The sequence below is a fragment of the Paralichthys olivaceus genome, chromosome 20 (genome assembly GCF_024713975.1).
Source record: "Paralichthys olivaceus isolate ysfri-2021 chromosome 20, ASM2471397v2, whole genome shotgun sequence".
NCBI classification, from domain to species: Eukaryota; Metazoa; Chordata; class Actinopteri; order Pleuronectiformes; family Paralichthyidae; genus Paralichthys; species Paralichthys olivaceus.
In genome coordinates, this window is record NC_091112.1 from 11,098,057 (window position 1) to 11,125,990 (window position 27,934).

Below are 27,934 nucleotides of genomic sequence, written 5' to 3' on the forward strand. Positions count from 1 at the left end.
AGCCTGTGTTAACAAATGTATAGTTAAAGGAAAACATTACTTTTGAAGGTGCTGCAGTCAGAAGGTTTAACTGATGATCATGCTCCTCATTAATTATGTCTCTTCATGTCTTCCTGCTGTAAACTGGCCAGCATTAGATTTAAACTCTAACGTATAATGTGATACCTGATATGGCAACATTACCTGATTATTATACTGCCTTCTTGTGATTGCTGCTTTTGATAGATTGTTTTGAAAGATATTCAATCAGCCACTCAACCAATGCTGGTAGAATTTTTCAGTAAACTCTGCAGCACAATATGTAGATGGACAACAGCCGACATTCCACACATTATTGTGAATCAAAACTATGATACAACAGATAAAACATATCAGTCACAACCACATACATTTGGTGATTAGTTTGCTGGCCTGTCTGTCTGTTTAGAGCGAAGATGTCAGACTCCTGATTGCTATGTGGGGAAAAAGTGCTTTGTAAAGGAGGTGGTGACCTGTAGCGCCTCCCTGAGGACAGGAGCTGGAAGGCCTCATGAGCAGGATGTAAAGGGGTCAGAGATGATCTTCTTTGCTTCTTTTACAGTCCTGTGATTATCTGTAGATTCAACTTGAGAGAGCGGGCTGTTAATGAGTTTTGATGCTGTGTCGACAGTCCGCTGTAGTTTGACGATCTGCGCTGCTGTACCGTAATAGAGGATGTGATAACGGCAGGTAGAACAGAACACAAAGATGATTGCTGCTCAGGCTTTTCTTTTTTAAACTGCCATTGCTGAGCTTTTGCAATGATGTGTTGAGTGTCATTATTCCACTTCAGGTCATTGCTAATGTATTTTGGATATACCCCATCAAATGCACTAAACTTTGTGTCCTTTTTTACCATTGTATGAACACACAGTGGAATGTAATCCAATACAGTAGCACTATTCATTTTATGTTCAGAATGCTGAATATTTTGTCACTGTGTATAGGCCTACAAACCATGATTTAACCTAAGTATGAAGTATTTTACCACATAATGTGCAGTACACTACAACAGCAACCTGAGCTACAGTATTAACCTCACAAAGACAAATCTTCTGGCAGGACCTAACTGTATATTTTATTATACCTTATTGTGTCCACTGCCTGTATAACACATACAACTACTCAAGTAATATTCTACAGTGAAATAGTAACATAATAATGAGGAACCAGAGGTGCCACATTGTGTAGGCCTCTGCCAACCAGTGCAGTTTATGTCTACATTAATGTTTCTTCCAGATTTGTATGAGCTAATCAATTCATCTTTGAGTCCAATAGACAACTTTTATAAATTTGAAGAAATTCCCTAAAGTCAGATTTGAGATATCATGTTAAAGAGGCCAGGACATGGTTTGTGAGGACAGTGTGACCTTGACTTTGACTGTACAAATCGTATCACTTAATCTTGTGAGTCCAACTGAACATTTGTACCAAATGTGAAGAAATTCCCCATAGGGGATATCATGTTTACAAGAATGGGACGAAAACGTAATACCACTAGCCACAGTCACCACAGTGGAAAAAAACCCATTTCTAAACAACTTAAATCCACAAATCCCTCTGCCTACTCCCACATTCCACTGTATAGTAAACACGCTCTTACTTTGCGCGGTGCTTTTGTCTTAGGTGTAGGATCTGTTCTGTTCAATCACAAAACATCACAGAACTTGACTTTACCTTATGCTATTCAACTCTGAAAAAGGAGGTGGTGCCACCACCGATCATGTTAATCCTCTATCAATACCGCCTTGCGCTGCTTAATGGTGGCTGACACCCCACCCACTGTGTCTCTCCTCCAGCTCTGGTACATTCAAGCTCATTGTGAGTCATCAAATTACCAAGTGAACACAGGCTATGAGAAAAATAACACTTAATGACCCTGAGATGAATAGATTTAGCATGGTGCCTCAAAATAGACAGTAAATCTCACGATTCACTAATGATGTTCTGCATTTGTCGAGAAACGGAACATTAACAACACCCTCAGCCTTTAACTGCAGTGACAGCTTGATCATTTGCACAGGTTCCTCATCAAGCTCTGCCAGAAGTTTGAACTGTCAGTCTGTCTTCTGATTTTAAAAGAAAGAGGAGACAAGCCACCATAAATACTGAAAAGAAAGTTCAACCATTGCATTGCTTTGATAGAGACAATAAAGATTTGGTATTTTCACACTCTTTTAATCTGTTGGTCTACCTGCCTCCATCTCTGTCTGTGTCAGAGCTGATAGTGGAAGTGTCAGACTGAGGGCTTCATGATATCTCCATCTCTCCCTGTACTATCCCCATCTATTGTTCCTTTATCAGAGAGATTACAGTGCACACACACATACACACACACACACACACACTTCTTTTCTTCACACCTTTTATTTTCAGCCGTTGGGATTTGTTGAAAAAAATCCAAATTGTATGCAAATTTGTGTGCATGCCTACAAAAAGTTGTGTGTGTGTGTGTGTGTGTCCAGCAGGGGGGTGAGGCAGTGTGTGGGAGACCAATCCAAACAGTGCTTTTGTAAGAGGACATATTAGATGAGGGGCCCTTGGGTGCAGTCTGCTGCTGGTGTAGGCAAACTCTACAATCTCGCATTATTGCTGTGGGAATAATGGGTTTACCTCAAAACACCCACCTGTTTATACAGCGCACACCCACACAATGAAGGAATACACAAGTGTGTTCATAGATGCACTCAGGTTTGAAAAAGATCTTCAAGAGTAACAAATACATCCTAAACATAGAGCCCAGATGGAACAAACACACACACACACACACACACACACACACACACACACACACACACACGGCTTCACTAACATCAATAGAAGGGTGTGTCTTGGAGCTATTTTGAACAAAACCACACGAAAGAGAGAAGTCTGGTGCTGAGAGTTGCTTCATACAAAGATACAGAGTCAAGACCTAGAAAGACAGAAAACTGCAACCCAACATTACTTTATCAAACTTCTGTTGATTGTGTCTTACAAGATGTCAGAAAATTACCATTACAAACCTGACTTTGAAATTACTTTATTTCTGATCAGCAGTCCGTTTGATTAATTGACTATTTTAAGATGAATTTTTTTTCTGTATAATATTGTAATTCTAGGGGAGTTCCTTCACACCAAAATTATTATTTAGATTTATTAAAGGGTAAAAAATCTCTTTAATCCACTTGTATCCATCCATGTATTATCTTATCATCATTTTAAAAAGTCCATTGTAATGAACATCAGGCTAAAAGATAAATGTATATGTAGGATGCAAGTCTTCTACCATCATACCAGGGGGCAGTGTAGAGAGCACTCTACAGGACTGAAACGTTTTTTCCCTGCACAGTGTTTGATGTGAATTATGCTCTTATTTGCTAATAAAGCTTTGTGTGCGTGTTTGTGTCTTCAGGTCAGAGGAAGACTCTGAAGGCAACAGGGACATCTGCAGTGAGATTCTCCAGATGAAAGCTCTTGAGAGGCTCACATCCACGGTCAGTGTGTGCATGTGAATCTGAGAAATTTAAACAAACCTGCAAACGCTTAAATACTCAAGATGGTTCAAAGGTAGCTGCAGGAAGACAGGATGTTTTACTTTATCACATATATATAAATCGTATATATAAACTAGGGTTTGACTCCTTCAGCTTTTTCTCCAACAGGTACAAAGTGAGTTGGCAGCTGCTCTTGCCCGAAAGACTCGCAAAGCTTGTAAGTATACATTTATTGTGAGTGTGTTTTATTTTCTACTGCTTTGTGAATACATGCCGGGACAAAGACAAAGTTACCTAATGAGAGTGAAGACCTGTCAGTCTAACGTGATGCTCCTTATGATTGCAGTATCAGAGCAGGACTCTGAGACGACAGAGACAAACCAACAGGAACCTCGCACACCCAGTGAGGAGAGCAGCCCGGTAATACACACTCACAATCTACTGTTCATACACATACAGATTATAGTTTTGGTATAACACTGTGGAGAGAATCATTTAGTATAGTCTGGAGCTGATGGACAGCCTCTCTTCATATCCAACATAAACAAACAACTAGAGCGGCAGAGGTGTGGTACACTGAAACACAAACATAGTGGTTGTTATTACTGTGTAGCAAGGTATTGTTTTTGCCTGTGTGTGTGTGTCTGTGCATGTCATATTACTTGTGAGGGTATTTCCATATGATTCACTTTTGTAAGTGATCAATTCAAAGGTGAGTCATATCATTTACCAATATTTTTCTATATGGTAGTGCTGGAGAGAATATCTAAAGCTTATATTTGTCAGAAAATAATTCCCTAACATAATGTTATGCAAAGTGACTTCATCAAGAAGTTGCACCAGACAATTACATAAAGCATATTTCAAAAAAGCATCCTATGTGGCTGTAGAAATGAACTTTCTTTCTTTCTTTGTGATCATGTGGTAGGAATGACCATTATAAAAAGTTGCTATCACAATATAAAAAGGTTAGCATTAGCACCATTCTGATGCTTTTTGCTCCAGTGTTGTTATTGTGAATATCCCTAATTGAATAAGCTGGATGCTATCTCTTTGTTATTGCTGATCCACAGTGGAAACGAACCAGTGTAAATATGACCAGTAGTGATCAATTAAAATATAACCTCCCTCAGCTTGTGGCATATATAACGGATAACACCGTAATTGGCTTGTTTTGATTACCATACCTCTCTTTTAAAGGTAACGGAGTGCAACTTGTTTGTGTGTACCGACAGTGAGTTGACTGAAAACCGGGTCAGAACAGAGTGCAGAAGCCTACTTTCTGATACCATCTCTGTACAGTGGAAACCTCTTTTTCACCATCAATTATTCACTCTCTGATTACACCAGAGAGATGGGGAGAGAGGAGGAGAGCAGAAAAAGAGCATCTTTAAAATGTAATCATACTTATGGCACTGTAGATAAGTGGTTCTAGTTTTTGGTTTGTGACCATTTAATAACCTTAGTGATCATTCTGTGACCCCTTTATGCTGCAGAAGTGGGGCGTCTGTTGTTTAACCACATCATATAGTGTAGAGTAGTGTCAATGAAATTTGTTTTATGTTTTACGACCTGCAAACATATTGAAAACATGGGGTCTGAGAACATTAAAGTTTGCGATGGTAACATGAAGCTAGGTTTGTTTTATATATCAAGAAGGAGCATGATAAACCCCACCTCAAGCTAATCCAAGACTTTTGTTGATGCTCAGAATAGTTTAGTTTCAGTTATTCTTCAACCCATTGAAAGTTCCTGCTTGTCATAAATGTCAAATACATGGGAACAAAGAACAAAATAAGGATGCCCTGGGACAGAGAAGGAGATAGACGGCGACAGCAACACAATACAAACACACGGCCGGCAGACAGGTTTATCTTCTGTGTGTTCTGCTTCTTAGACAGGAAGCTGAAAACAGGTTAACAGGAAGCAGCCAGGGACATTGGACCATGGCTCTGATATAACGTCTGTGTATACATGGCTATTCGACCAGATAAGAGCTGTCATTGAGGGGGGGATAAAGCGTGGGAGTATATGCCATCATGCATGTGTGAGTGTTTCTTACCATTCCATGGGATAGTTGAGCTCCCAGTCTTCAAATTAAATACCCACCTCTCTCTCTTCCAAGGAAAATAACCAGACCAGTCTACCACCAACGGTGATAACCATCATACAAGCAGCACCCAAGGGAGCACACACATACACACAGCCATGGTTTCTGTGTATCTCAGAGGACAGTGCAATTTGTTTCCAGTTCAGCAAATTTTTTAACAAATATATTCTTTCTCTTGCTGTTTTTCGGACTTTCTCTTTGTCCTTATGTCTCTGTGTCTATGTGCTTCTCTTTTATTTTGACAGTCTTAGATAGACATTTGGGCTACGAGGATGGTTTACACATTTCCAAGTCCTGTCTACAGAGGGGAGGAGACAGACACACACTCAGCACACACTCTTCCCATACAGACCCACAATCCCGCCCACTTATACTACCAATCACATACACTCCCTCTTTCTCTGCTAAAACCCTCTGACACAGAGCAGTCAGACTAAGACAAGTAGAGAAGTGCAACAGAAGGGAATTACAGACCATAATGGATAGAAAGACTAAGACACAAAGAATAATTAGAGAGAGAAAAAGATAGACTCAGGATTTTTTCTCATTCTCCTCACATGGACATAAAGAGGCAATTGAAAACTTGTCATTGCACACTTCTGAATTATGCCCACAGTGGTTTTGTTCTCCTAGCGACAAAAACATTGAACTCTCTGGACCTCCATTGTTTCCACCATGTCTTGGGACTGTGGGTTGAGATATGTCTTCATGCCTCCTGTGTTGCAGCTGGGCGGGATGTGTGCATTGCGGGAAGGTGGCAGCAGTGGCAGCGGAGGTATGGGGTCTGTATGCGGACGCGAGGAGCTGACCAGTCGGCTCGGGCTGGAGGCCGTTCAGCGTCTGGCCAAGGATGGCTGTCGACTGCTGCAGAACCACAACTACCGGCTGCCCGACAGGAACCAGCCTGTGAGTAGAGAGTGTGATGGTACCGATATTTTCAATTGTCATACTATCGTGATATGACAGATGATGATGTTCTGTGAACTTGTTGGTTTCTTACCATATGATCTGCAGAGCCAGTTGTGGCTACATGGTTAGTGTGAGTAGAGAGTAATGGACGTCATCATGTGGTGGCTGCCGTCATTACTGTCATCACTTTTAAGCGTACACACACTTCAGATCTGAGTTACTCACAAATTGGGCTCTGCATGAGATCTTGAGAGTAAATCCTCATCAGGACCATCATGATTTGTGTTGCTGTAAATCTGAAAGACTCACACAAGTACACACATTCACAGCACTTCTGCTCATTTCTGTAGATCATCAGTACATCTTCACAGATCATCAGACACATCTTCATTTGAATGAATTTAGATTTAACAACCACCAGTTCTCCTCCTCGTCTAATGCGGTCATTAATAATGGCTTAGCGCAATATCATCTCATGGCCTTTTAACAGTCTGTCAAGTGTTGTGTGTGTATCTATGTTCACTTGTGTGTGTGTGTGAGTGTGTGAGTTTGCTGGGAAGAGCCTATAATCATGTGTTGGATCCTGTATGTGTGTGTGGTACTGTGGTGGGCTGAGTCAGTGTGTGCACATAATGATCGGGGTGTTAGCGAAGCATTATACTGTGTAATTGTGCTCTACAGTATACCTGAGGGCAGGAAATGAAGCAGATGCAGTCTGATTTCAGCTGACATTACGATGCATGTGTTTGTGAAATCTACCGCACAACTCATCAGCTCAGTGAGTTTGTTCTGGGAGATTTTTACAAAGCGCTTTTACCTTCATTACTTACATGCTAAAGTAAAAACACACTGAAGTTTACAAGCATATTAATAATATACGTAACTACAGAAACAACAGTGTTAAAGTAAAGAGAGGGTTAAACTAGACTCCTACCTACACACTATATACAGATTGTTTAAATAATAAGGCAATTCATCCCCATTAGCTTTACTTAATTATCATAAGGCAAAACTTAGCCTTATCTTAAATCATCTTAATCCTGTCGCAGTCAGACAAAAATGACTGATGTGACATTGTCAGAGTGCGAAAACAAGTTTTTATTTACCTTGAGATCTACTCAGACTTTTAAGGGAAAAATTGGGAACAATGTGGATGAATTGATGTTTAAAGGTTAACGATGAAATGCCCATGTTATTTAAAGGTTCATAAGGAAAAAAATATATATTGCTAGATTATGATAATATTGAAAATATTAATAAAATAAAGAGTGGATTAACATCAACAGCCACTGATTGTCACAACTGGGACGGGTCAGTTAGTGACAGAGACGTGGCCAGCATATCATTTCATTCGGTCTGAATGAAATGATTGGTCGTGTTTCTTACAGGGCTACAGACACCTCTTTTTCTAAGACAAGACTTTCTTGATGGCTATAAGTACGTTAAGAGGATTTCTCAAATAAGGTACAAATTGTTCACAAACAAATTACCAACCCTAACCTCAACAAAACACTGAAAATATTGTTTAAATCTACATCTTATGGATGTTACATTGTGGTATAATAAAAAAAAAAAAAGATGTTATGTTGTATCAAGCACCACTTTCATCGATAGGGTACATAGGTTATGATAGAAGTGTGAAAGGAAATGAATCAAATGATTCTTTCAGGTCTATGGGCTGGAAAAGATCCTCTTACTCTTCTCTAAATGGATGGCAGGAAGCACATACTGATTTATTATCATTTCCAAGAGTAAGAGTCTTTTTCAGCAACATAGGTGTGATGGTTGTTTTATCTCAGGCTGCAGAATGTGGCACAAACCAAAATTAAGTAACAAGCTTGAATCACTTCAGAGACCACTCTCCTTTTACTGGGTCGTCATGGTGATTTTTTTATTATTTTTTTTACTTTCCTTTTTCCCCCATGACAGACGAGCTCTAACAAACCATTGGTGGCTGTTTCCATAGTGATACTCAAATGTGCTTTGGGTGAATCTCTGTCTCCTAGTTGCTACAGACTAATACTTGTACTTTTCAGTCTCAGAGTTTAACAGAGGTCAACCTACTCAGGGGATTATACAAGGTCACAGCATGTGCGATCACACGCACGCATGCACACACACACACGCGCACGCACGCACGCACACACACACACACACACACACACACACACACACACACACACACACACACACGCACACACAGGCAGGGCATCCGGAGTTACTTTCAAATAGCTTAAGTTACAAATTATGTTCTCTGTGTGTTTATGCATCAACACGAATCAGCTACATTATTAAAACCAGTTACTAAAAGCATTGTGATTTTTATCCACAATTTCCAGGAAATGGGGCACAGAGCTATCACAACACTGATATGGCTTTGTCACTATCAGTACAGACACCAACACACATTCAGGAACAGGCAGGGAACAGAGAGTGCTTCCTTTTAGGCTTTCCACGAGGCCCACCTTTCCTCTGAATGTGTGTGTGTCAGAGAAACAGTTTGAGTGAATGACAGATGAAGATCAAGGAGCAGCTACTGATCTTGTAAGAGGCTGAATATATGCTGACTTCTTAATTTCTCATATTGCATGCTCAAATTGAAATCTTAAAATTGAACTCTCTTATTTTATGTACGTACGTACGTACGTTCGTGTCTGTGTGTGTGTGTGTGTGTGTGTGTGTGTGTGTGTGTGTGTGTGTGTGTGTGTGTGTGTGTGTGTGTGTGTGTGTGTGTGTGTGTGTGTGTGTGTGTGTGTGTGTGTGTGTGTTGGAGAGGAAGATGTGTGTATGCAGTTTATGACCCTGTGAAGGGCACAGTGCCCTCTGCTTTCTGTTCCCAAATCCAAACCTGTAGAGCATAAAATCTGACCATTCAAAGACAGAGGGACTTGGCTCGAAAGCGATGAACAGAGGAAAGAGAGAGTTTGTTGCAAGGAGACAGTGAGGAGGAAAGGGTGGAGAGTCGGGGGGAGTACAGATGGTTGAATTGAAGGAAGGAATGGGGAGTAATGGAAGGAAAGAGACTGACGCACCTGTTTACTGAGAACAAGTGACTGTACTGAGTCATCACTTTCATGCAGTTTTCTCATTTGCTCCGTCATAGATCAACATGAGCTCCTACTCCTATATCCACTTAGAGAAGACTGGGAGCATCTTTTCAAGCTCATAGACCTGAAAGAATTATTTGATATCATTTCCTTTTAAACTTCTATCATAACCTCTAATGCACCCTGTCGATGAAAGTGAATCATGATTCTTTTAAATTATACCACAATCTAACATCTGCATGATAGAGAAAAGGATATTTTCAGTATTTTGTTCATTTGTTTTTTTGTACATCTGCCAGTCTCCCTCCTCTTCTTCCACCTGCTTGCACAGAAGCGATAAAGCTGCACCTGATGATGTTATTCCACACTTTTTTTTTTTTACATTCATTCATTATCCAGCAATATGTTTTTTTTCCCACCCTTTCCTCTAAATTTTGTGTGCATGACCCAAGGAAGAGCCGTGGATCTGCATCAGGAGGCAGATCCAGGACATTTTTTTTACTTTCTTTAACATTGCAAGACCGGGCATTTTAAAATATTTTCATTGATTTCTCAGAGAAGAATCAACTGATGTTGATAGGGAGAAATCTGACATGTTTAGGGAACTGATATAAATGAGTGTGTGCAATTTGGTGCAGATCTGAAATAAATCCAAGATCTAGTGAATTTATAGTTTAGATAAAAAATCTGTAACGGTTGCACTCAAACATCTTTCTATTTCTTTCTCAGTCTCTTCTTTTCCCACATGTCTCTCACTCTCCGTCATGGTCACTGGCCTTTCTTATCCTGCTCTCTCTTTTTCTGTGTTGCATAACTATCTGAACCCCTCCTCTCCTCAGTGTTCAAGTGCGCACTTTGTATATTTTTCCTGCTCGCTGCTTGCATTCTTTCTCAGGCTAAATTAATGTTGTTCTTGGGAACTTCTGTTTGCACTTTTCTTTTCAGATCTTAGAGATAATGTGTACATGTGAATGTGTATACAAGTAGCATAGTGACATATACATTACATGGTGACAGTGTTGTGAGTTTTGTTGTGGTACATTTTCCTTTTGATCTGCGTGTGTATGTGTGCTCAGTTGTTTTTCTTGGCATCTGTATACAGATAATGACTCTGGTATCAGAAAAATCAACAGTTTGCTACTTTATCTGGAGCACAACACATCATTTTACTCTTACTTTGTTTTTACAGTGGTTATATTGGTTACATAATCTCACTCTTTTTCTTTTTTCTGGGGCAATTTTCCTTTATGAGATAGTTATTGGTGTACAGAGACAGGAAAGTTGTGCAGAGATAAAGAGTGGAGAGTTGTGATCAAACATCCTGGTTTGTATTTGAACCCTGAATGATGTGGTTTAATGGCATGTCCCCCTTCAGACCATCTGGGGCCACTGGGTGTGGTGCGGGTACCAGCCCAAACTGTATTTAATGTCATGCGGTGGCAGAACTCTTGACATCAGCTTTCCCTGCCTTGTTTATCAGCTGTGCACATCTTTGTGTTGGTGTAATCGTAGAGAACATTTAATGTCAGCATGTTACATAATGAACATCAAAGATTGGGTGGGTGGTAGGTGGGTAGTGTTATCATATGGTTGTACAAGTTAATGATGGTTAATAGCAGAATTGAGAAATTGATTACAAGAAATGTAACATGGCAGAATAAGGTATTTAAACATTAAAACTATGAGCAGCTCCAGTGAGTTTTAGATGCTGTATAGAGATAAAGTGTTATTGTGCTACTACTGTGTGAACACAGCACATTAGTCTCATTAGTCTTTACAGTCTACACATCATACAACACCTACAATCATAAATGCTTAACCCTAATGTTAACCTAAGTCTAACACTAACCCTAAAACCAAGTCTTAACCCTTTCACAACCCTTTGAATTTATGAGAACCAGCTAAAATGCCCTCACAATGTCAAAATGTCCTCATAATGTTGGTATTGAACCAAAATTGCCCCTCATAACTATAGTAAGAAACACACACTAGTACATCTGAGATGAAGGATCTGGTGACAGCTGAACATCTGTATCATACTCCCAGTAGAATGAGTGCACTAAGGGCATTTTGTTGTGTCTGACCCGAGTCTGATCCTACCTCTTGTCTCTCAGGTTCAAACGGCTCCTTTCATCAGTCGATCACAAAGACAGAGAGACTGTGTGTGAGTGTGCTTACAGTCTATTGACTTGTTTTTGTGAGTTATAAAGGTATCTCTGACTGCATTACAGGTACTCTGTGTTCAAGGCTCCACAATGTCTACAGAATAAATTCAGATTCCAGATGTTCTGATCAGTTATTGATTAGGAGACTTTGTCTGCACTTTGTATGAACCTTTGCATCCTTTTCAAGTTTTGCAAGCCTCGCCACTGCAATATTATGTAACTGTGGCATCAAAATATTCAAAATGTAACAAAATACAACTGTACGTAGTGGTTCTACATGATGTATCTGTACATATTAAAGACACATGGTGTGCTGGAAAGAAAGAAAGCCCTGCACAGAGAGCTTTCTGTGTCAGTTGTGATTGTTGCTCAGTCTGGCTGCAGCTAAGACTGCAGTGAGCAGCTGGAGGAGAGACGTTGCTTCTTTATCTCTCCTCCTGCTCTCCTCCTTCATCTTTGATCTCCTTCTCTCTTCTCCTCTTTTGATCCTTTCCTCGGGCTGTTTCTTATTGTTCTCCTTTGTCCTTCTGGAGCTCTGTTCACGGTACTCTGTCACTGCAAGTGTGTGTGTGTGTGTGTGTGTGTGTGTGTGTGTGTGTGTGTGTGTGTGTGTGTGTGTGTGTGTGTGTGCGCGCGCGCGCGCGCGCGCGTGTGCGTGCGCGCCAGAGTCACAGATCAAGTTGCTGTTAATTTTTGGAGCAAGGGATCATTTTCAAGTGTCAGCCCACATTCTCATTTGTCCCTATTCTATTGAAATATTGTAAATAATAATAATATATCATGTAATGCTTAAATAAGCACTTTTATAAAAAAACATTTAACTGTGCATGACATTTCAGTGCTCTCTAGTGGTCAAAAATATGAAGACAGTTTGTAAATAACCCCAAACTTTCTGTCTTACTTATTGGACACCTATGATTTTGACCTAGCTATCCTTGCTGTTTTCTGATGTTTTCTGATTTGGTTGCCTCTCATTTTTGTCTCAGGAGGCACTGGGACGAGTCTGTCTGAAGGAGCGAGGTCGGGACGTGTTGGTGTTGCGAAGAGTGACCTCTACAGTGACGTCTCCATCGGACCGGCCCTCACCCACATTGTCAGGGGGCAGTTCCAGGGAGGAGGATTGCGACAAGAGGTCAGTTCCTCCTACTGCATAATGAGAGCTTTCCAATACAAACTGTAGCCACAAAAACATAATCATAGTTCTGCGCTGTATTTTTTCTGTTTTTCTACTTTGGGAGCTCAGGTTACAACCACACACTACACTTACACGCAAAATATCAGTTGTGCTGTGCGTGTGTATGTGTGTATGTGTGTGTGACTAAGATAATGTATTCTTTCGCTTCTGCCTCAGAGCGTGAAGAGAATGGCTTTTTTGTTTTCAGTTGAAAGGGAAACAAAGATGACACCAAGACTGGTTTACTTTCTTCCACAAATCAGTGTGTGTAGTGTTTAGGTTCACATGTATGTATGTGTGCGTGTGTGTAAGAACATTTTTAGTTTTGTTTTGTGTGTTTTTAAGTCAGTATGTGCCAAGACCTCAGGCACAATGCAGGGAGTGTCGGTGACAGGCAGGTTAAGTGTGTGTGCTTGTGTGTGTGTGTGCTTGTGTGTGTGTGTGTGTGTGTGTCTAGCTCAGCATCATTGGTAGCAATCAGTTCCTTCAGTGTACTACTGTAGGAGCTCATAGCTGACAAACAGTTCGAGCGGTTACCCGGGAGAGAGAATCCACCCTGGATATGCAAAGCTTAAATGAGGGCTCATCCTCTGGAAGGGTTCAGATATGAAGATGACCACTGAGCTAGCTGCACTCGCAGAAGCAGAGGAGGATATAGATGATGAGGACGATTATGATGATGAGGGTGAAAATGCTAGCGTTTCAGAAATCTGCACATTTGATGTTCCCCACTTTCGCTACATTGATGAAGATGATGTTGGAGAGAACAAGGAGGAAGACAGGGAGGGAGGATGGAGGGATGGAAGTGGTCGTTCATGGTTTTCAGGCTCTGGTGACGAAAGATGTGGCGACTCTGCCTCTTACAGGTATGTGGTGGTTTCGGGAACACCACTCAAAATCTTGGAGCACCTACTAAGCGACCTACGGTTGGATGACCAAAGAGGGGTTTCGGAGAGCAGAGAGAGCGGTAAGTTTGGAAACATGAACATGTTTCACAGACTCGTATCTATACATACAATGTGAATATATGTCCATAAAAAGAAAGAGTGATGTGAACTTACATGAAATGAAAGATAGTCAATACACTTGTTACATAATCCACTTGTTACATAAAAGCAGCTGTGTGCTGTTGGACAGAAGGCATACTTAAAACTAAGCACCACACCTTCCTTTCATTCCAGGAAATTATTTTCAAGTTGCAACACAGCCCGGCATTCACCTTACTCTGTGTGTGTGTGTGTGTGTGTGTGTGTGTGTGTGTGTGTGTGTGTGTGTGTGTGTGTGTGTGTGTGTGTGTGTGTGTGTGTGTGTGTGTGTGTGTGTGTGTGTGTGTGTGCGCGTGCGCGCGTGCGTGCGTGTGTGTGTGTGTCAGCCCTTGCACCACTTCCAGGTGCATGTGTGTGTACACTAATCCATGTTATTGCCAGGAAATATGAGAAACATGCAAGAGGTTAAATACAGCAGAAAAAAGCAGGAGAAGCCCGTTTCCAGGTTAAGAAACAAACAACAGCTTTCCCACTTACCTTATAAAACACTGACGACCGTATGTGCCCCTTTTGTCTTAAAATATTGCTATGGAAGACAATAATTTCTCTACACATTAAAATAATTCAGGGTCATCTGGGTCTCAATTGGCTTTTTCTTACACACTGCTATTGCCTGTTTGCACTGAGTTAAGATAAGGCGTCTTTATGTATCAACTCCTCAGCACCACCAGTTTCCAGCAGCCCACAGGGAGCCATCTCACTGAATTGCAGGAAGCAAAGAAAGCAGGAGGGATGGATGAGAGAGAGAGAGAGAGAGAACTGAGAACTGAGATGGTCTTTGTGGAGGAAGAACGCCTGATATTTCTTCACTGAAGAGAAAAAATACACTTTTCTAAGGTTTAGGTTTATTTTTGATTTGGAGGGAGATTCAGGAGCAAAGATGCAGCCTAAGACTGTATGTACATGATCGACTGCGTTTGTCTCTCAATTTTTTTTTCTTTCTATTTTTTTTTTCTATTTTTCGATCTGTGTGCACTGAATAAGCATGAGGGTGTGTGTGTGTGTGTGTGTGTGTGTGTGTGTGTGTGTGTGTGTGTGTGTGTGTGTGTGTGTGTGTGTGTGTGTGTGTGTGTGTGTGTGTGTGTGTGTGTGTGGGCAGGCAGGCAGGCAGGCAGGCAGGCAGGCAGGCAGGCAGGCAGGCCCTCTGGGGTGGTATTGAGCATCAGTGTGCCGTTTTAGTGGGCTTAGCTGTGCAGCATGTTGAACAGGCATGAACACGCTTCCACAGAGAGAGAGCGATTACCGCAACCACCCCACGCCATGCACACAAAAAACACATAGACACACATCACCAAAAAAAAACACAGCAGCAGATTAGTGCGATTAGTTCAACACACAGAGACATTTTCTCCCTTTTTCCCTTTCTCTCTCACAAAAGATAAACTCCCCAAGGTCAGAACTGTATGAGTAATTCATCAGGGTGCTGTGTGCGTATGTGTGTGAGAGTTAGTGTCGCTGTGTTTATGAGTGTATGTGTTTGACTTGTGTGTGCCAGCGGGCAAATGTAGAGGGCATATGTTGAGGATGAAAATTGATATTTATCATCACAGGGAGCTGAGAGAGGATGAGCGCAGGAGAGTACTAGCGGGGGGAAATGTATCCACTGAGAAGAAGATAATGAAAAACAGGGTTGTAGTGAAAGACGGGGAGGGGGTGAAACAGTGATAGAGGGAATTGGAAAGCAGGGAAAGGACTAGTCAAGAAAGGGCTCTGTAGCCACAGACTAGAGGAGGGGGCTCAGGACAGATACAAAGACAGGAAAGTTACTAGTGTTTCCTGAGGAGTGATGAGCTCAGTCAGACCTGCCTGGAAATATCTCTTGAGTAAAGTTGTATTCTTATTTCTAAAAAGAAGAGACTCTTTCAAATATTAATGCCAGGACCTCTACTCAGTCCTCTATAATTGATTTCTGTGCTCTCTGCCTGACAGAGCCATATTTGGGTCACACATTTTGCCAGGGAAAGAGTTTGACACCACACACATACACACACACACAAAACCACCAACAATGGCTCATTACCCATCTGCCATGAGGGCAGTTTATATTCGGTTCTTACCCATTGAACACCTGCTGAGTCACTCATGCTCACACAGACACACACGGAGCGTCCCACTTAGTCATTAACTTTCTCTACTGTGAATTTATTATTTGGAACATGAGCCTCCATCTCCTAGTGATGAAAATGTTTTCTTGAATTTTTCATGGTTTCTGGAAAACCCCATGTCTATTTTTCTATAACATTAAACAAAAAATAACCAGTCAACTTTTTGGGAATTTTTTGAAAAATAACAGTAACATTTAGCATCTTGACACTTAATCAGAACTATGAGGGCATATTTGGATTTGACAGTAAGCAACCTTTAACTTCTATGACCCCAAACTAAGACTTTGACGACACTAAATATTACATAATATCTTGCTTTTTTTCTTGCTAACCTGTCAGCAATCTGCTGCCTGTTAATAACAAACCTTGTGTAGCTAAAAGCGTGAAGAAGGAAGATTTCTCTTGGACCACTTTGTGCTTTATGTGTTGAGGCTTATGAAGTGATTGATGGTGTGTTTCCTGTGTTACAGAAATGTTGCTGGATGACTTCCTGTTGACCTACCTGGTCTTCATGTCCACCAGTGACCTCTGTCAGGCCCTTCTGGGACAATATCCTTATTGGCAAACACATGCAGAATGTTTCTCATACTCGCATCCGTTCAGCCTCCACACTAACGTATGTTGCCTCCTTGACCGCTCTCACTTATAGCAGTGTCCGCTGCAGGGGTCAGGAGGAGGGCAAGGACGCTCTCTTCAGGAAACGTAAGGTACTGCAGCTGGTGTCCCACTGGAGCAGGCTTTACAAGGACTTCCTCAAGGATGAGGAGCACGTCAGGAGCTTTATGAAGGTATGGACCCACTTGTCTTTATCATCACATCAGAAGGAACAAACTCATAGAGAGAAAAAATACAATGTAACATCTGAAAAACGATGGAGTGTATCTAAGAGGAAACAAATAATGTGAAAATATAGAAGAAGAAAAAAAGAGCAGATACATTAACAGCCTAAACAGATTTGACAACTGTGCCACATACACACAGATATCATGATCACACATGCACACGTCTCCACACTTACCCAAATCATACACTCACCAATCACTTGTCCCTCTTTAACCTGACGGCTCCATTGCCCTATGTTGGGTTGTCATGGTAACCAAAGTGCGAGGTTTGGCATGGGTATAATCTCATATGGAGTGTGTAACCCAGGTGATAGTTGCCTAGTAACAGAGGATCGAGAGGGTAATTGTGATGGGAGGCTATGGTGGGTCAATGACAATGATAATCAGGCTGGTATGTGTGTGCGTGCGTGTTTATACGAGCGTGCATGTGTATGCGTGTTGGGTCCAGGTATTACTCATGTTATGGGGACATAAACCTGTTTACAGCTTCAATTAGCTTTTGTTGATTAGCCAAAGGGTTCCCAAATTTTTTTCCACCCCACTCTATGAATGTTTTTACACAATATGGACATGAACAATACAATGATTTGTGTGTTTTTTTTATATTCCAAAAGGCCCCCTTGAGATTGTTTCTCATAAATAAAAATCATGGAAAGTGTCTGAATTTGAACTTTTGGCTCATCGATCCCCCTGGAAGTGTTGGGGTCAGCCCCCTTTAAAATCTTGTTTGCGTCCCTTACCAATTAACAATTTAAAATGCGCCAAAGGTTTGGTAAGTGGCTTTGACAATATAAGGCCCTCCAGTGTTATTTATCCATAGGGATGTACTATTTGCTTTGGTTTTGAAATGCTGCCTCTCATTGTGATTCTGATATGTTAAGACATTTGTTCTCTCCCTTCAAATGTGTGTAATGTTTTGTTACCAGCCACAAGTCAGATAACTGTTTGATATGAAGCCAATGTAGTGTAATGGTTGGCGTGTCTGTATGTGGTGAAAAGTTGAGCCAAAGTCTGAGCGCAGCCAAAACACAAAGTCTGACGCATTCAAATGATATTTCTGTAGTCAGGTGCCACCCATTCTCATACATCAAACAAATATTTTACCATCAGTTAACAAGTGCTAACATGAGATTGTGGGTGTAATGCTATGAATCTGGGATTTATTTTCTCCCCTTCTGTCAGACTCTGTACAGGTGTGTTTTAGAAGATCTGTATGAGTTCCCTACCCTGGAGAAAGATCTGAAGGAGTTCCAGAAACTCCTGCGTCGGAGACAGTAAGTGGATATATATGTCCACACAAGGATTTTTGTTCTCTGTTTTTCCACTCATGCCTATCCTGTCCTCACTGTATTACTTGTTTCTTGTAGCACTGTGGATGACTGTCCTCCCAACCAAAAGGTAAGGCCTCTAAGTACCACCAAACATTAAATTAGCGTTGTGTAGGCACTGATACAGCTGCTTTCAGCGAATCACAATATTCGGTGACGTATAAACACATTCTTCTGTTCTCTCTCTGTCAGAGTAAACAAATGTATCAACAGCTGAGTTTGAAGGAAAACAGTTTGCACCTCAGAAGTCAGCAGACCGACACCAGAGAGGGTGAGTAAGAGACACAAACACATGCACACACCTTACACAACACACTGTCTAGGACAATACACAAATATGCATAAGGAACACCTGTGGGTTTTCATTTTCATGTGCACATGTAAATTGCCTCAGCAGAGGGAACTCAGTTTGTCCGCTTGTCTACATGACAAACACAAACTCAAACTTCTCTCTGTAAATACTTGTGTTCTTCAGTCATCTGTTGCGTGTACGTGAGCGCTGACTCCTACTTGAGTGTCCACACACATCCGTCACTGGAGGCCCATGAGCTGCTGAGGATCATTGGTCAGAAGATGGACAGAGCAGAAGAGGACATGCTGCTAGCAGTGGTTTCACACACCGGAGGTACACATATACATACACAAACACACGGAAGTAATGCACCAACAACACAGTTAACACAAATATTAAATTCCCTTTAAAAGGCAATTATCTACATCCGTTCCTTCCCTGATGATACCACCCCCATGTTCCAAATATGTTCTTGTCAAAGGATTATAAACTCAATGTTGTCAATATTATCACACTATTTTTAATACAATCAAAAAGTGTTTGGTCAATCTGGTTAAGTTATCACTTTTGGCTACTTCAGTATCACTTTTAATCACTGACCCATGCTTTTATCTATTACAACACTTCATCAATTACTTACATTACCTATTTCTGCTGTTATCCATTTGTTACTTGGTGAACTTTTAATACTTCTCTGCTTGTATACTCAACTACATGCTCAATGTGTGCATGAAAAACTGTGTTCAGGTTTTACTGCTGAATCAATATACAGATGCATCTCTGTGTGTATGTGTCATAATGGCAACGTGTGGTCTTGGAGACACCTACTGTAGAAGGAACCACCACAGAGGTGGTTTTGAGTTCTGTCTCAGATGGTTGTAAGTCTGTGTGTGGACAGATGTTGTCACTGCTATAGTATCAGCCACGAAACTTTGTAGGTGTGAAGTTAAGCTCAAAAAGAAGGCGTTTGAAGATGGGTGTGGTGACCCATGAGCGCAGAGTAGCTTTGTCATAATATAGTTATAGCTACTGCTTTCTCATGTAGTGAACAGTCATAGGTCAAACATCATTTTCTTATAAATCAAATCATAACTTTTTTTATTTTATTTATTTTTTAGATTAGTTGAACTGCTCCACCCACCATACACCCCAGCAACTACAGAAGTACCCCTCGGGTTAGAAGTGTGCCCTGGTTGAGGATCACTGTTCTACACTCTTGGCTCTAAATTACCATCATCATTTCCTCTCTGCTTCTTCCCTTCTCTTCTCTTTAAATGGTGGTTTCTGCAGAGCGGAGGGTGTTACAGCCCAGTGACTGTGTGTATTCAGAGTCTCTGACCCCCCAGGGAAAGCTTGTGGCCTGTCGCAGGGATCTCACTGAGATCTTGGTATGTAAATGCACTGTTCTTTGTGTTTCTATTGTTCCATATCATTCCATCTTTCCATGTGTTTTGTATACGCTGACAGAAGTGTATAAAGTGCAGCTGGCAGGTTTCAAACAAACCACAACCTCTCAAAGAAATGATTATTTGGTCATTTGCTGCCTCTGATACTGTTGGTTAACCTGTGTATTGTCCTCCGGTGAAATCGAGCATGGAAATTAATATTTTATCTCCCCAGCTGATACATTTTCACTGTGCTATAATGAGTCATGCAATATAAACAAGCTGGAGAGACTCAGGTCAGGTGATGGTTATTAACTTTGACTCAATAGGAAAGAAAAGGTGCGACCTACAATTATTTTGATGCCCAACTGTGTGACAGCAGAATTGGAAAGTGCTGTATCAGGGCAAGTGTTGTTCTGTATTGGCGTATTTTTCTTAGACAGGAGCCTCAGCTGTGAATCCATGCACTATTTGGCATTTTACACAGTTTTCTTGTTGGATATGTACATTTAGTTGCCTGCCATTAAGTACACAGTAGATTATATACAGTAAACCAAGTAAAAAACCAACTACCCTTTGTCTTGTTGACATGTAATATCTATTTTATTTTGCATATTATCTGCTGAGTTAATATCAACTTTTAGAAATGTAGTATATACAGTAAAATATAAGTAAATTTGAACAGAACAAATTGTCATGTAACTAGAAGTTTATTTGGAAGCTGCAATATTGTTGTCATTGTTTGAAATAGTGCTCTTTCCTTAGATACAGTTTCTAACTCACTTTTCTTTGTGTGCTTGTATACTCAGCCTCCTTTAACAGACAGTGGGGAGCTCAGCAGGAGGCCCGTACGACTCTTAGGCATCAACACCTGGGACGTGGCGGCTGCTCTAACACATCTGGACTGGAGCCTTTTCAAATCCATCCATGAGGTTTGAACTCATTTAACCAAAAATTAGAGCCCAAATGTAAAATAAAGGTTTTCATATCAGCACAATGATGCATACTTGTCTGTGAAAGGGTCATATCGGCCAGGTTTAGAAATTGAATGGGATCTCACAAATATATGCATACAGTGTGTTCACGTATAGCCATTTATAATAAATTCATAATCCTGACAGAGATTGCTGGGACACGGGCATTAAAGATGCAAATGTAACCGAATCTTTAGAAAATGTAGACACTGTTTTGTGTTTGATTCTCAATCTCGAGTGTGAGCATACTCTGCTTTTCTGTTATTATATGATTTAAAATGACCTTTGTATTTGGTTTTTGACTATTTTGGACAAAACCAGTTGATTAAGATGTCACATAGGCTTCTGGAAGAGTAGATATATTTGGATGCATTCCTCTGAAAAGCTTGATGTCTTTCACTCACATTCCTTATTCCTCTTTTCCACCCGCAGCAGGAGCTGGTGTACTACACCCTCAGCCGTGCTCCTGGTTCCGGCCACACGACAGCGCTCTCACTCCTTCTCCAGCGCTGCAACGAGGTCCAGCAGTGGGTCATGTCCGAGGTGCTCATGTGCGTCTCTCTAAACAAGAGAGTGCAGCTGCTGAAGAAGTTTATCAAGATCGCTGCTCAGTAAGAACTCAAACTAAAATGAATGTATATTTATTGGAAAAATCAAGATTTGACTTTGATAATATTTTTCACATTCTTGTTTGCTTAGTTGCAAAGCCCAAAGAAATTTGAACTCTGCATTTGCCATCATCATGGGTCTCAACACAGCAGCTGTCAGTAGACTCAACCAAACCTGGGAGGTAAGTGTGTGTCTGTGTGTGTGTTGTTTTGTTTAGTGTATTCATACACATACTTTTTGTCATTAATCTAATCCTGACCATACACCTTCCTTTCAGAAATGTCCGGGGAAGTTCAAAAAGCTTTTCTCAGAGTTGGAGCTCATCACGGTGAGACTTAATGAGATAAATGCAGTGTGAAAGATGTTCTTCCTTTGATTTGATAATCAAATATTTTTCTTCCTTTTTCTTCTACACTCTTCTCTCTCTTCCTGTCTTTTTCCAGGATCCGTCTCTGAACCACAAAGCCTACAGGGAAGCCTTCAAGAGGATGAAACCTCCCAAGATCCCTTTCATGCCTCTTCTCCTGAAAGGTATCATTACGCACGCACGCACGCACGCACACACACACACACACACACACACACACACACACACACACACACACACTGATGAATGAAACTTTAATATGACTGTCCACTGCTCTTAGATATAACCTTTATCCACGAGGGAAATAAGACGTTCCATGACAACTTGGTCAACTTTGAGAAGCTGGTGAGTTTTTCTCTCAAACTGTCTGACCTTTTCAGGAATCTTACCTTGATTAACCCTCAAGTGAATTTACAGAGAACAAGATGAGGTGCATTAACAGCTGACTGACTGATTGATCAATCACATAAATGATAAAACTGATATAAATGCAGTCATTTATTTGGTGTGTTACCCAAGGAAGCAGAACACAATATCTCCAGAGTGCCATGAAGGAATTTCTTTAAATTTGGTACAAAAATTCAGTTGGACTTGAGGATGAAATGATTAGATTTTGGGTGGCAAAAGTTTAAGTTTTAAGTTCACTGTGACCTCACAAAGCATGTTTTTGTCCTCTTGAACATGATATCTTAAGTCTGTGGTCAAATGTTTACGGACTGAATTTGCACTGGTTGGCGGAATCATACAACGACAGGGCGGCATTTCTATTACTATTTTAAACATTTTTACTTTCTACAACTTGGACATAGCTATGTTTTTTTGCCTTTGATAAAGCTACTTTGATTTTAAATCCAACCTGTTTCGGGAGCGTTGCTTTAAGCGCATCACTGCCAAGTTAATCTTCAGCAGTAGAATCACTCCTGAGTGGTGCCAGGAGAAAAACACTGAAACAGGATTACTGGCCGGCTAATGAGTTCTGGTCACTACAAAAGCATAATCAACATTATTAAAAAGGGTACATTTATCATGTCTGAGAGTAGAAAAGTGCTGCAGGAGGCAGAGAGCAGTAATGGAGAAGAGAGTGCTGCTGGAGATAAAGGAGTCACTGCACAAGAGACAGGACTGACACTTTTTCTCTCTGAAAAAAGAATAAAAAAGAAAAAAAAATCGTTCATGTTGTTTATTGCTATGTTCCTATACAAATATTTCAATGTGACGTTTTGGCTCTGCATTGATGCGACATGTCTCCTACACCAACAGCATATGATCGCAGACACAGTGAGGATGATTCGCCACTGCCAGAGCGACCAACCAGGTGAGTTTCACTGTCTCTGATGAAGTGTTGTATGAATTGAGTATTAGTCTATTCATTGTGAGGTATCTGACGCCATCTGCAGTTGAGTTAGTGTACTGCACCCATCCCTTAAACTCTTTCTCTTCCCTTACAGTTTCTAAGCAACCATTTCCAGTCTATTATTTTCTGTGTATGTCCACAACAGTGTGTGAATGTGTGTGTTATTGACAAAGGAAGAAAACTCATGACTGACGCATGTATTTTGTGTCTGTCTCCCAGGCAACGAGGTAATCGGGGTGGACAGTGCGGAGGTGAGGGCGAGTGTTAACTACCTGCACATCATCGACAATCAGCAGACTCTTTTTGAGCTGTCACACAAACTGGAGCCACGCGCTTAGACACACAAACCCACTGGACACAGCGCAATGGAAATCCTAGCGTCTGTGACTTGGAGGACACTGTACAACACAATGTCACATACTCACGCACACACACTGCTGCCAAGTGGTGAAACCCACAAAGACACAGAGCTGCACTCGGCTTTAAACACTGGATATGTGCTTTTAAAGTGTTTTTAAAGTCTATTGGAAGAGAGTCTGTGTAGAAGCTCAGAGATCTACCAAACTGAGAGAGACGGTAAAGGAGGCTGTAATTAGTTTGTACAGTATCTATTGGACTGAATACGCCCTTGGTTTTGTTCTTGTGATGAGCTTTTGGTTATTTATGAGCCTGTCCGGCAGGTAGAACGTTTCCTTTAATTCTGTCAATGTCTCGTCAGTTTCCTCTGGAGGTCAAATAGGACGCGAGAACCATCATTTCAGTCACAAACGCTCTGTGGTTATAACCTGACGGTGTCGTATTATTTAATCTGCATACCACATATCTGCCTCTTGATGCATATATGTGCAGGATACATGCTTTAGTTATGTAGGTGTAGGTTCAGTTATTGTACTGTAGCATATTATTCAACACGTTTTTTAACTTTTTCTCACTGAAGTTCTGTATTTTGACTAAAAACGTGCAGCCTCAGTGACAAAAGGTGCAACATTAACGGTGTGTCATTCCTGGCATGTGAACAGAGCGTTTTGAGAGGTTTCCTCTGTCCGACTCGTGAGCTTTGAAACACTGAAGCTCTCCTGAGCGTGTCACAAACACTGTTGTTAAATACTGAAGAGTTATTTCATTGTAAAGTCCTGGTTGACTTTTAGCCAAACACTCCTCGTGCTCTCTTCTCGATGATGTTTTTTTTCTGTGAATAGATACTTATTATTTTACATTGTATATAATATGGACCTATACATTTTTCAGTGCCAAATGTCACGTTGAGTCCTGTAGCACAGACGTGATGTGGAAATCTTGGTTTTATTTTCTATTTTTAATCACAGATTTGTTTCTTTTTGAAAGAGTTCTCAAATGATGTCTGGTCCTTGATCATGAGAAGCAGATCTGACTCCTTGTAGAGATGCTTTCTGACATTATGATGACTGATTTTCTAGTTATATACGATGTTATTCCTCTCATCATGGGTTGCTATGGAAATACAGCCCCAGTAGTTTTTCCCTTTCTTTTTAAATCCTTGAGTTAAAGTCAAAGCACTGCACCACAGTTAAAAAAATTGCTTTATTCCACAAAATCGTGTTCATGAGCGGATTTGAACCTTTTATTATTTGTTCTTAATGACTGAAAAGATTACTTCATTCCGAAGAGATCACATGTAAACGGTCTGAAAAGAAACACAGGTTGTGGACATAACAGATTAAGCACAAGTGCACATACTTTCTCCCTTATAGTAAGAATGTCTGGTGGGAGTTTTACAGCTTTGTTTCCTCCATTGATTTTTCAAAACTTCTAATTTTGTTCTTATAATTCTAAATAAATATTGGGGAGAATAAATTCTCATTTCTCAATCCAGATAGTTCTCATATTCTGGCAACGTATTCCTGTTGACACATCCACGACTCGTGAAAAGCTTCTATTTGTCATTCAAATCCCAGAGGAACCAGTTTGACGTGTAAATGGAATTCTAACCCTGGGTCACTGTCATCATCAGAACCAAAATGCAGCAGGAGATGAGGGGAATTATTAAGAAATGATATATGATAGATGATGATCCATTCAAATCCAGACCTCACTTGTGTTTGTATTCTTTTGTTCTCGCCCTGCGTCTGTTCATGCACTCACTTCAGTGGTGCGTTTCTGCTGAGTAGGAGGAACCATCCGAGGTTGAGATTCCTAAATGTAACTTACGTAGTGATGCATGTCTTGCATTGTTTAGATAGCTATGAAGCATGGGGGTAAAGTGCAATACAGTAGAAATGTTTGTTGCCACAAGTGTTCATCATCACCATCATTTCAAAACGAAGCCTTGTTCAAAACACAGAGCTGCTCTCTCTTGCAGACCATGATGATTCAGCTGGGTCAAGGAAGATCTGAATTTCTTTGATTCAAGAATCAATCCAGATTTTGATGCTGATCTGCATCAAAGTGCACACAAATCCCCTCAACATGTCCGTTTAAAAAAAATCAAGATCCATGAATTAGTCTCTGTGAAATCAATTGAAATGTTAAAAAATGCCCTTTATCACAGTACAAAGGAACGTCAAAAAGAAATCCTGGATCTGCCCCCTGATGTGGAACCAAAATTTAACGGGCCTCACCTCATCAATCCACCAAGTTTTGTGGTAATCATTCCACTAGTTTTTGGGTTAGCAACAAAACTCCAGCTTGTGCTAACTTCGGCAACAATTGGGCTTTATTCAGCTTTTTAATTGTGAGAGGAAAACTTTTCTTCAGATACTTTTTGTGAAACCAAGTCAGTGATTACGTGACTGAGAGAGCTGATAAGAGAGCTGTGGTTAGTTCGTATTCAGTGTCATAGAGAGGCCTTGTGGTCGTCATATTTACAATTAACCATGATACACACACACGTGCACATGCACACCTCTGCTCCACCTCGTCCACGGAGCAGAATACTTGTGCTGTATGAATTATTTATTGTAATATATTGTTTATTTATGTATTTTAAAGGTGACAAAATATTTGGGTTCATGTGCCAGAGGTTTAACACTTGCACACATGAGAAGAAAAAGATGTTGGTGGGTTTGAAGCTGCACTGCTATGTCAAAGTATGTGTTGTGTTTTATGGCCACTTGAGGGCAGCAGAGGAGCAAGTGGTGTGATGACGCTTGAGAAAATCACAGGCGGTTGTGTTCAGTATTTTATCATTGTCATAACTGTGTAAAGGTTTTTTTATAACAATGTTCAAATTCTGTTTGCATGTTAATAGAAAAACAAAGTTCACAATGCAAGACAGGACACATTGAAGGCTTTGTACTATTGTTATATTGTTGATGTGTAAATATAGGCTTACTGTTGTTATGTTCTTATTATTTATCTGTTGTAAATGGAACAAAAAAGAGTCGACCATGAAGCAATACGTCTCCCCCTCGTGAGCCCTCAACCTTCAGATAGCTGGAGCTACACGTCTTTTCTAAAGCTGCGTTTTACTATGTGAACATTTTACTGAAAATGAATAAACTATAGGTTTTATGTGACATCCAGGTGAGCGGGTGGTTTATTTCACCTGCATTCACTCATGCTGTGGTTGAATATTACTGAAATGCCCAATGATATCAAACACCCTCTCTGAAGCTCCCAAAAGGAACATGGCTGATGTGGGAAGCTGTTTTAGAAGAATGTATTTGGGCCATTTTTGTTTTCTTTGTAACACTTACACAATAAGAAACTCCATAGACAACACAAAAATATTCACAACTCAGTGGATTCCTGTGTTATTAAGTCTAGATTGACAGGTAGATCATGAATAAACCAGATTTGCACAGTTCTAAGGCAAATGAGTAAGTGAAAGAAAGAAAATCGTTTTAAGAAAATGCCCTGTTTAACTGGATAAATTCAAAAAGTCTCCAGCTGTATCAAGGTGAGTCAAGAATTTCAAGAATAATGAAATTATAAAATCTATAGATATATGGCAGCGGCTGATGCCCAGTGATCTCAGCAACTTATTATAAAGGGCAAGCACTCCTGGATGTTCCAAAGCAGTTGTTAATAATTAGTGAACAATTATTTCCTCCTTTAATTTCCTTATTGTCTTTTGAGAGTGTTGGGTGATTCTGGGGCAAACACTTCTGATCCATGTTTGTTGGTCGACTGTCATGTTTCAATCATTATGTATTTATTACCGGTATGTAACCATCAGAGTTCTTATTGGGGAGATCCAAGCATTAGGGAGATGCTATTTATTCATAGCATTAATAACCACAGCAGAGATCCAAATATGATCTATTCTATTTCATGTATTTCATTAAAGTAGTTTTGCCTTTCATAAAAACTATATGTGGGTTGTGACAGTGGCCACCAGAGGGCAGCAGAACAGCAGGTCAGTCTGATGATGCTGTGCTCAGTCCTGTATTAGCTGTTGAAATTAAAGCAATGCTGGTTGCATGTTGAAAAAAAACCAAAGCTCACAATGCAAGAGAGGACACATTGAAGACTTTGTAACATTGTTGATGTGTCAACTGGTGATTGGCAGCTGTTTACCTGGTGTGAATGAGAAGATGAGGCACCTTACTCCCCCAACATCTGCTCCCCGGGTGCCTTCAATAGCTGCCCACTGCTGTGTGGTCACTGTGTGTATTGTGTTCCGTGTGCTGTGTTCACACAGATGGGTTAAAAGCAGATCTCAAATTTCCCCATTCGCATGTAGTGCTGCTGTGTGTGTATGATTGTGGGATAATTACAATTATGATCACAAGGACATTTGTGCATTGCTCAGA

At 40.6% G+C, this 27,934-nt stretch overlaps 1 protein-coding gene across 2 annotated transcripts in view; it reads left to right on the forward strand.

The window, feature by feature from the left end:
• The window catches only part of rapgef5a (Rap guanine nucleotide exchange factor (GEF) 5a), a 39,949-nt gene extending 13,254 nt beyond the window's left edge, over positions 1–26,695 (forward strand). For both annotated transcript variants that reach the window (XM_020090847.2, XM_020090848.2), the window contains exons 6-26: positions 3,413–3,494; positions 3,663–3,711; positions 3,841–3,914; positions 6,331–6,510; positions 12,712–12,857; positions 13,766–13,866; positions 16,521–16,599; positions 16,694–16,838; positions 18,075–18,166; positions 18,260–18,290; positions 18,413–18,491; positions 18,696–18,845; positions 19,803–19,900; positions 20,707–20,829; positions 21,304–21,482; positions 21,571–21,661; positions 21,758–21,808; positions 21,924–22,011; positions 22,128–22,192; positions 23,108–23,162; positions 23,421–26,695. In XM_020090847.2, the coding sequence (XP_019946406.2) occupies positions 3,413–3,494; positions 3,663–3,711; positions 3,841–3,914; positions 6,331–6,510; positions 12,712–12,857; positions 13,766–13,866; positions 16,521–16,599; positions 16,694–16,838; positions 18,075–18,166; positions 18,260–18,290; positions 18,413–18,491; positions 18,696–18,845; positions 19,803–19,900; positions 20,707–20,829; positions 21,304–21,482; positions 21,571–21,661; positions 21,758–21,808; positions 21,924–22,011; positions 22,128–22,192; positions 23,108–23,162; positions 23,421–23,539 (2,077 nt within the window). In that variant the 3' untranslated portion in view covers positions 23,540–26,695. The remainder of the gene's footprint in view (positions 1–3,412; positions 3,495–3,662; positions 3,712–3,840; positions 3,915–6,330; positions 6,511–12,711; positions 12,858–13,765; positions 13,867–16,520; positions 16,600–16,693; positions 16,839–18,074; positions 18,167–18,259; positions 18,291–18,412; positions 18,492–18,695; positions 18,846–19,802; positions 19,901–20,706; positions 20,830–21,303; positions 21,483–21,570; positions 21,662–21,757; positions 21,809–21,923; positions 22,012–22,127; positions 22,193–23,107; positions 23,163–23,420) is intronic.
• The last annotated feature ends 1,239 nt before the right edge of the window (positions 26,696–27,934 follow it).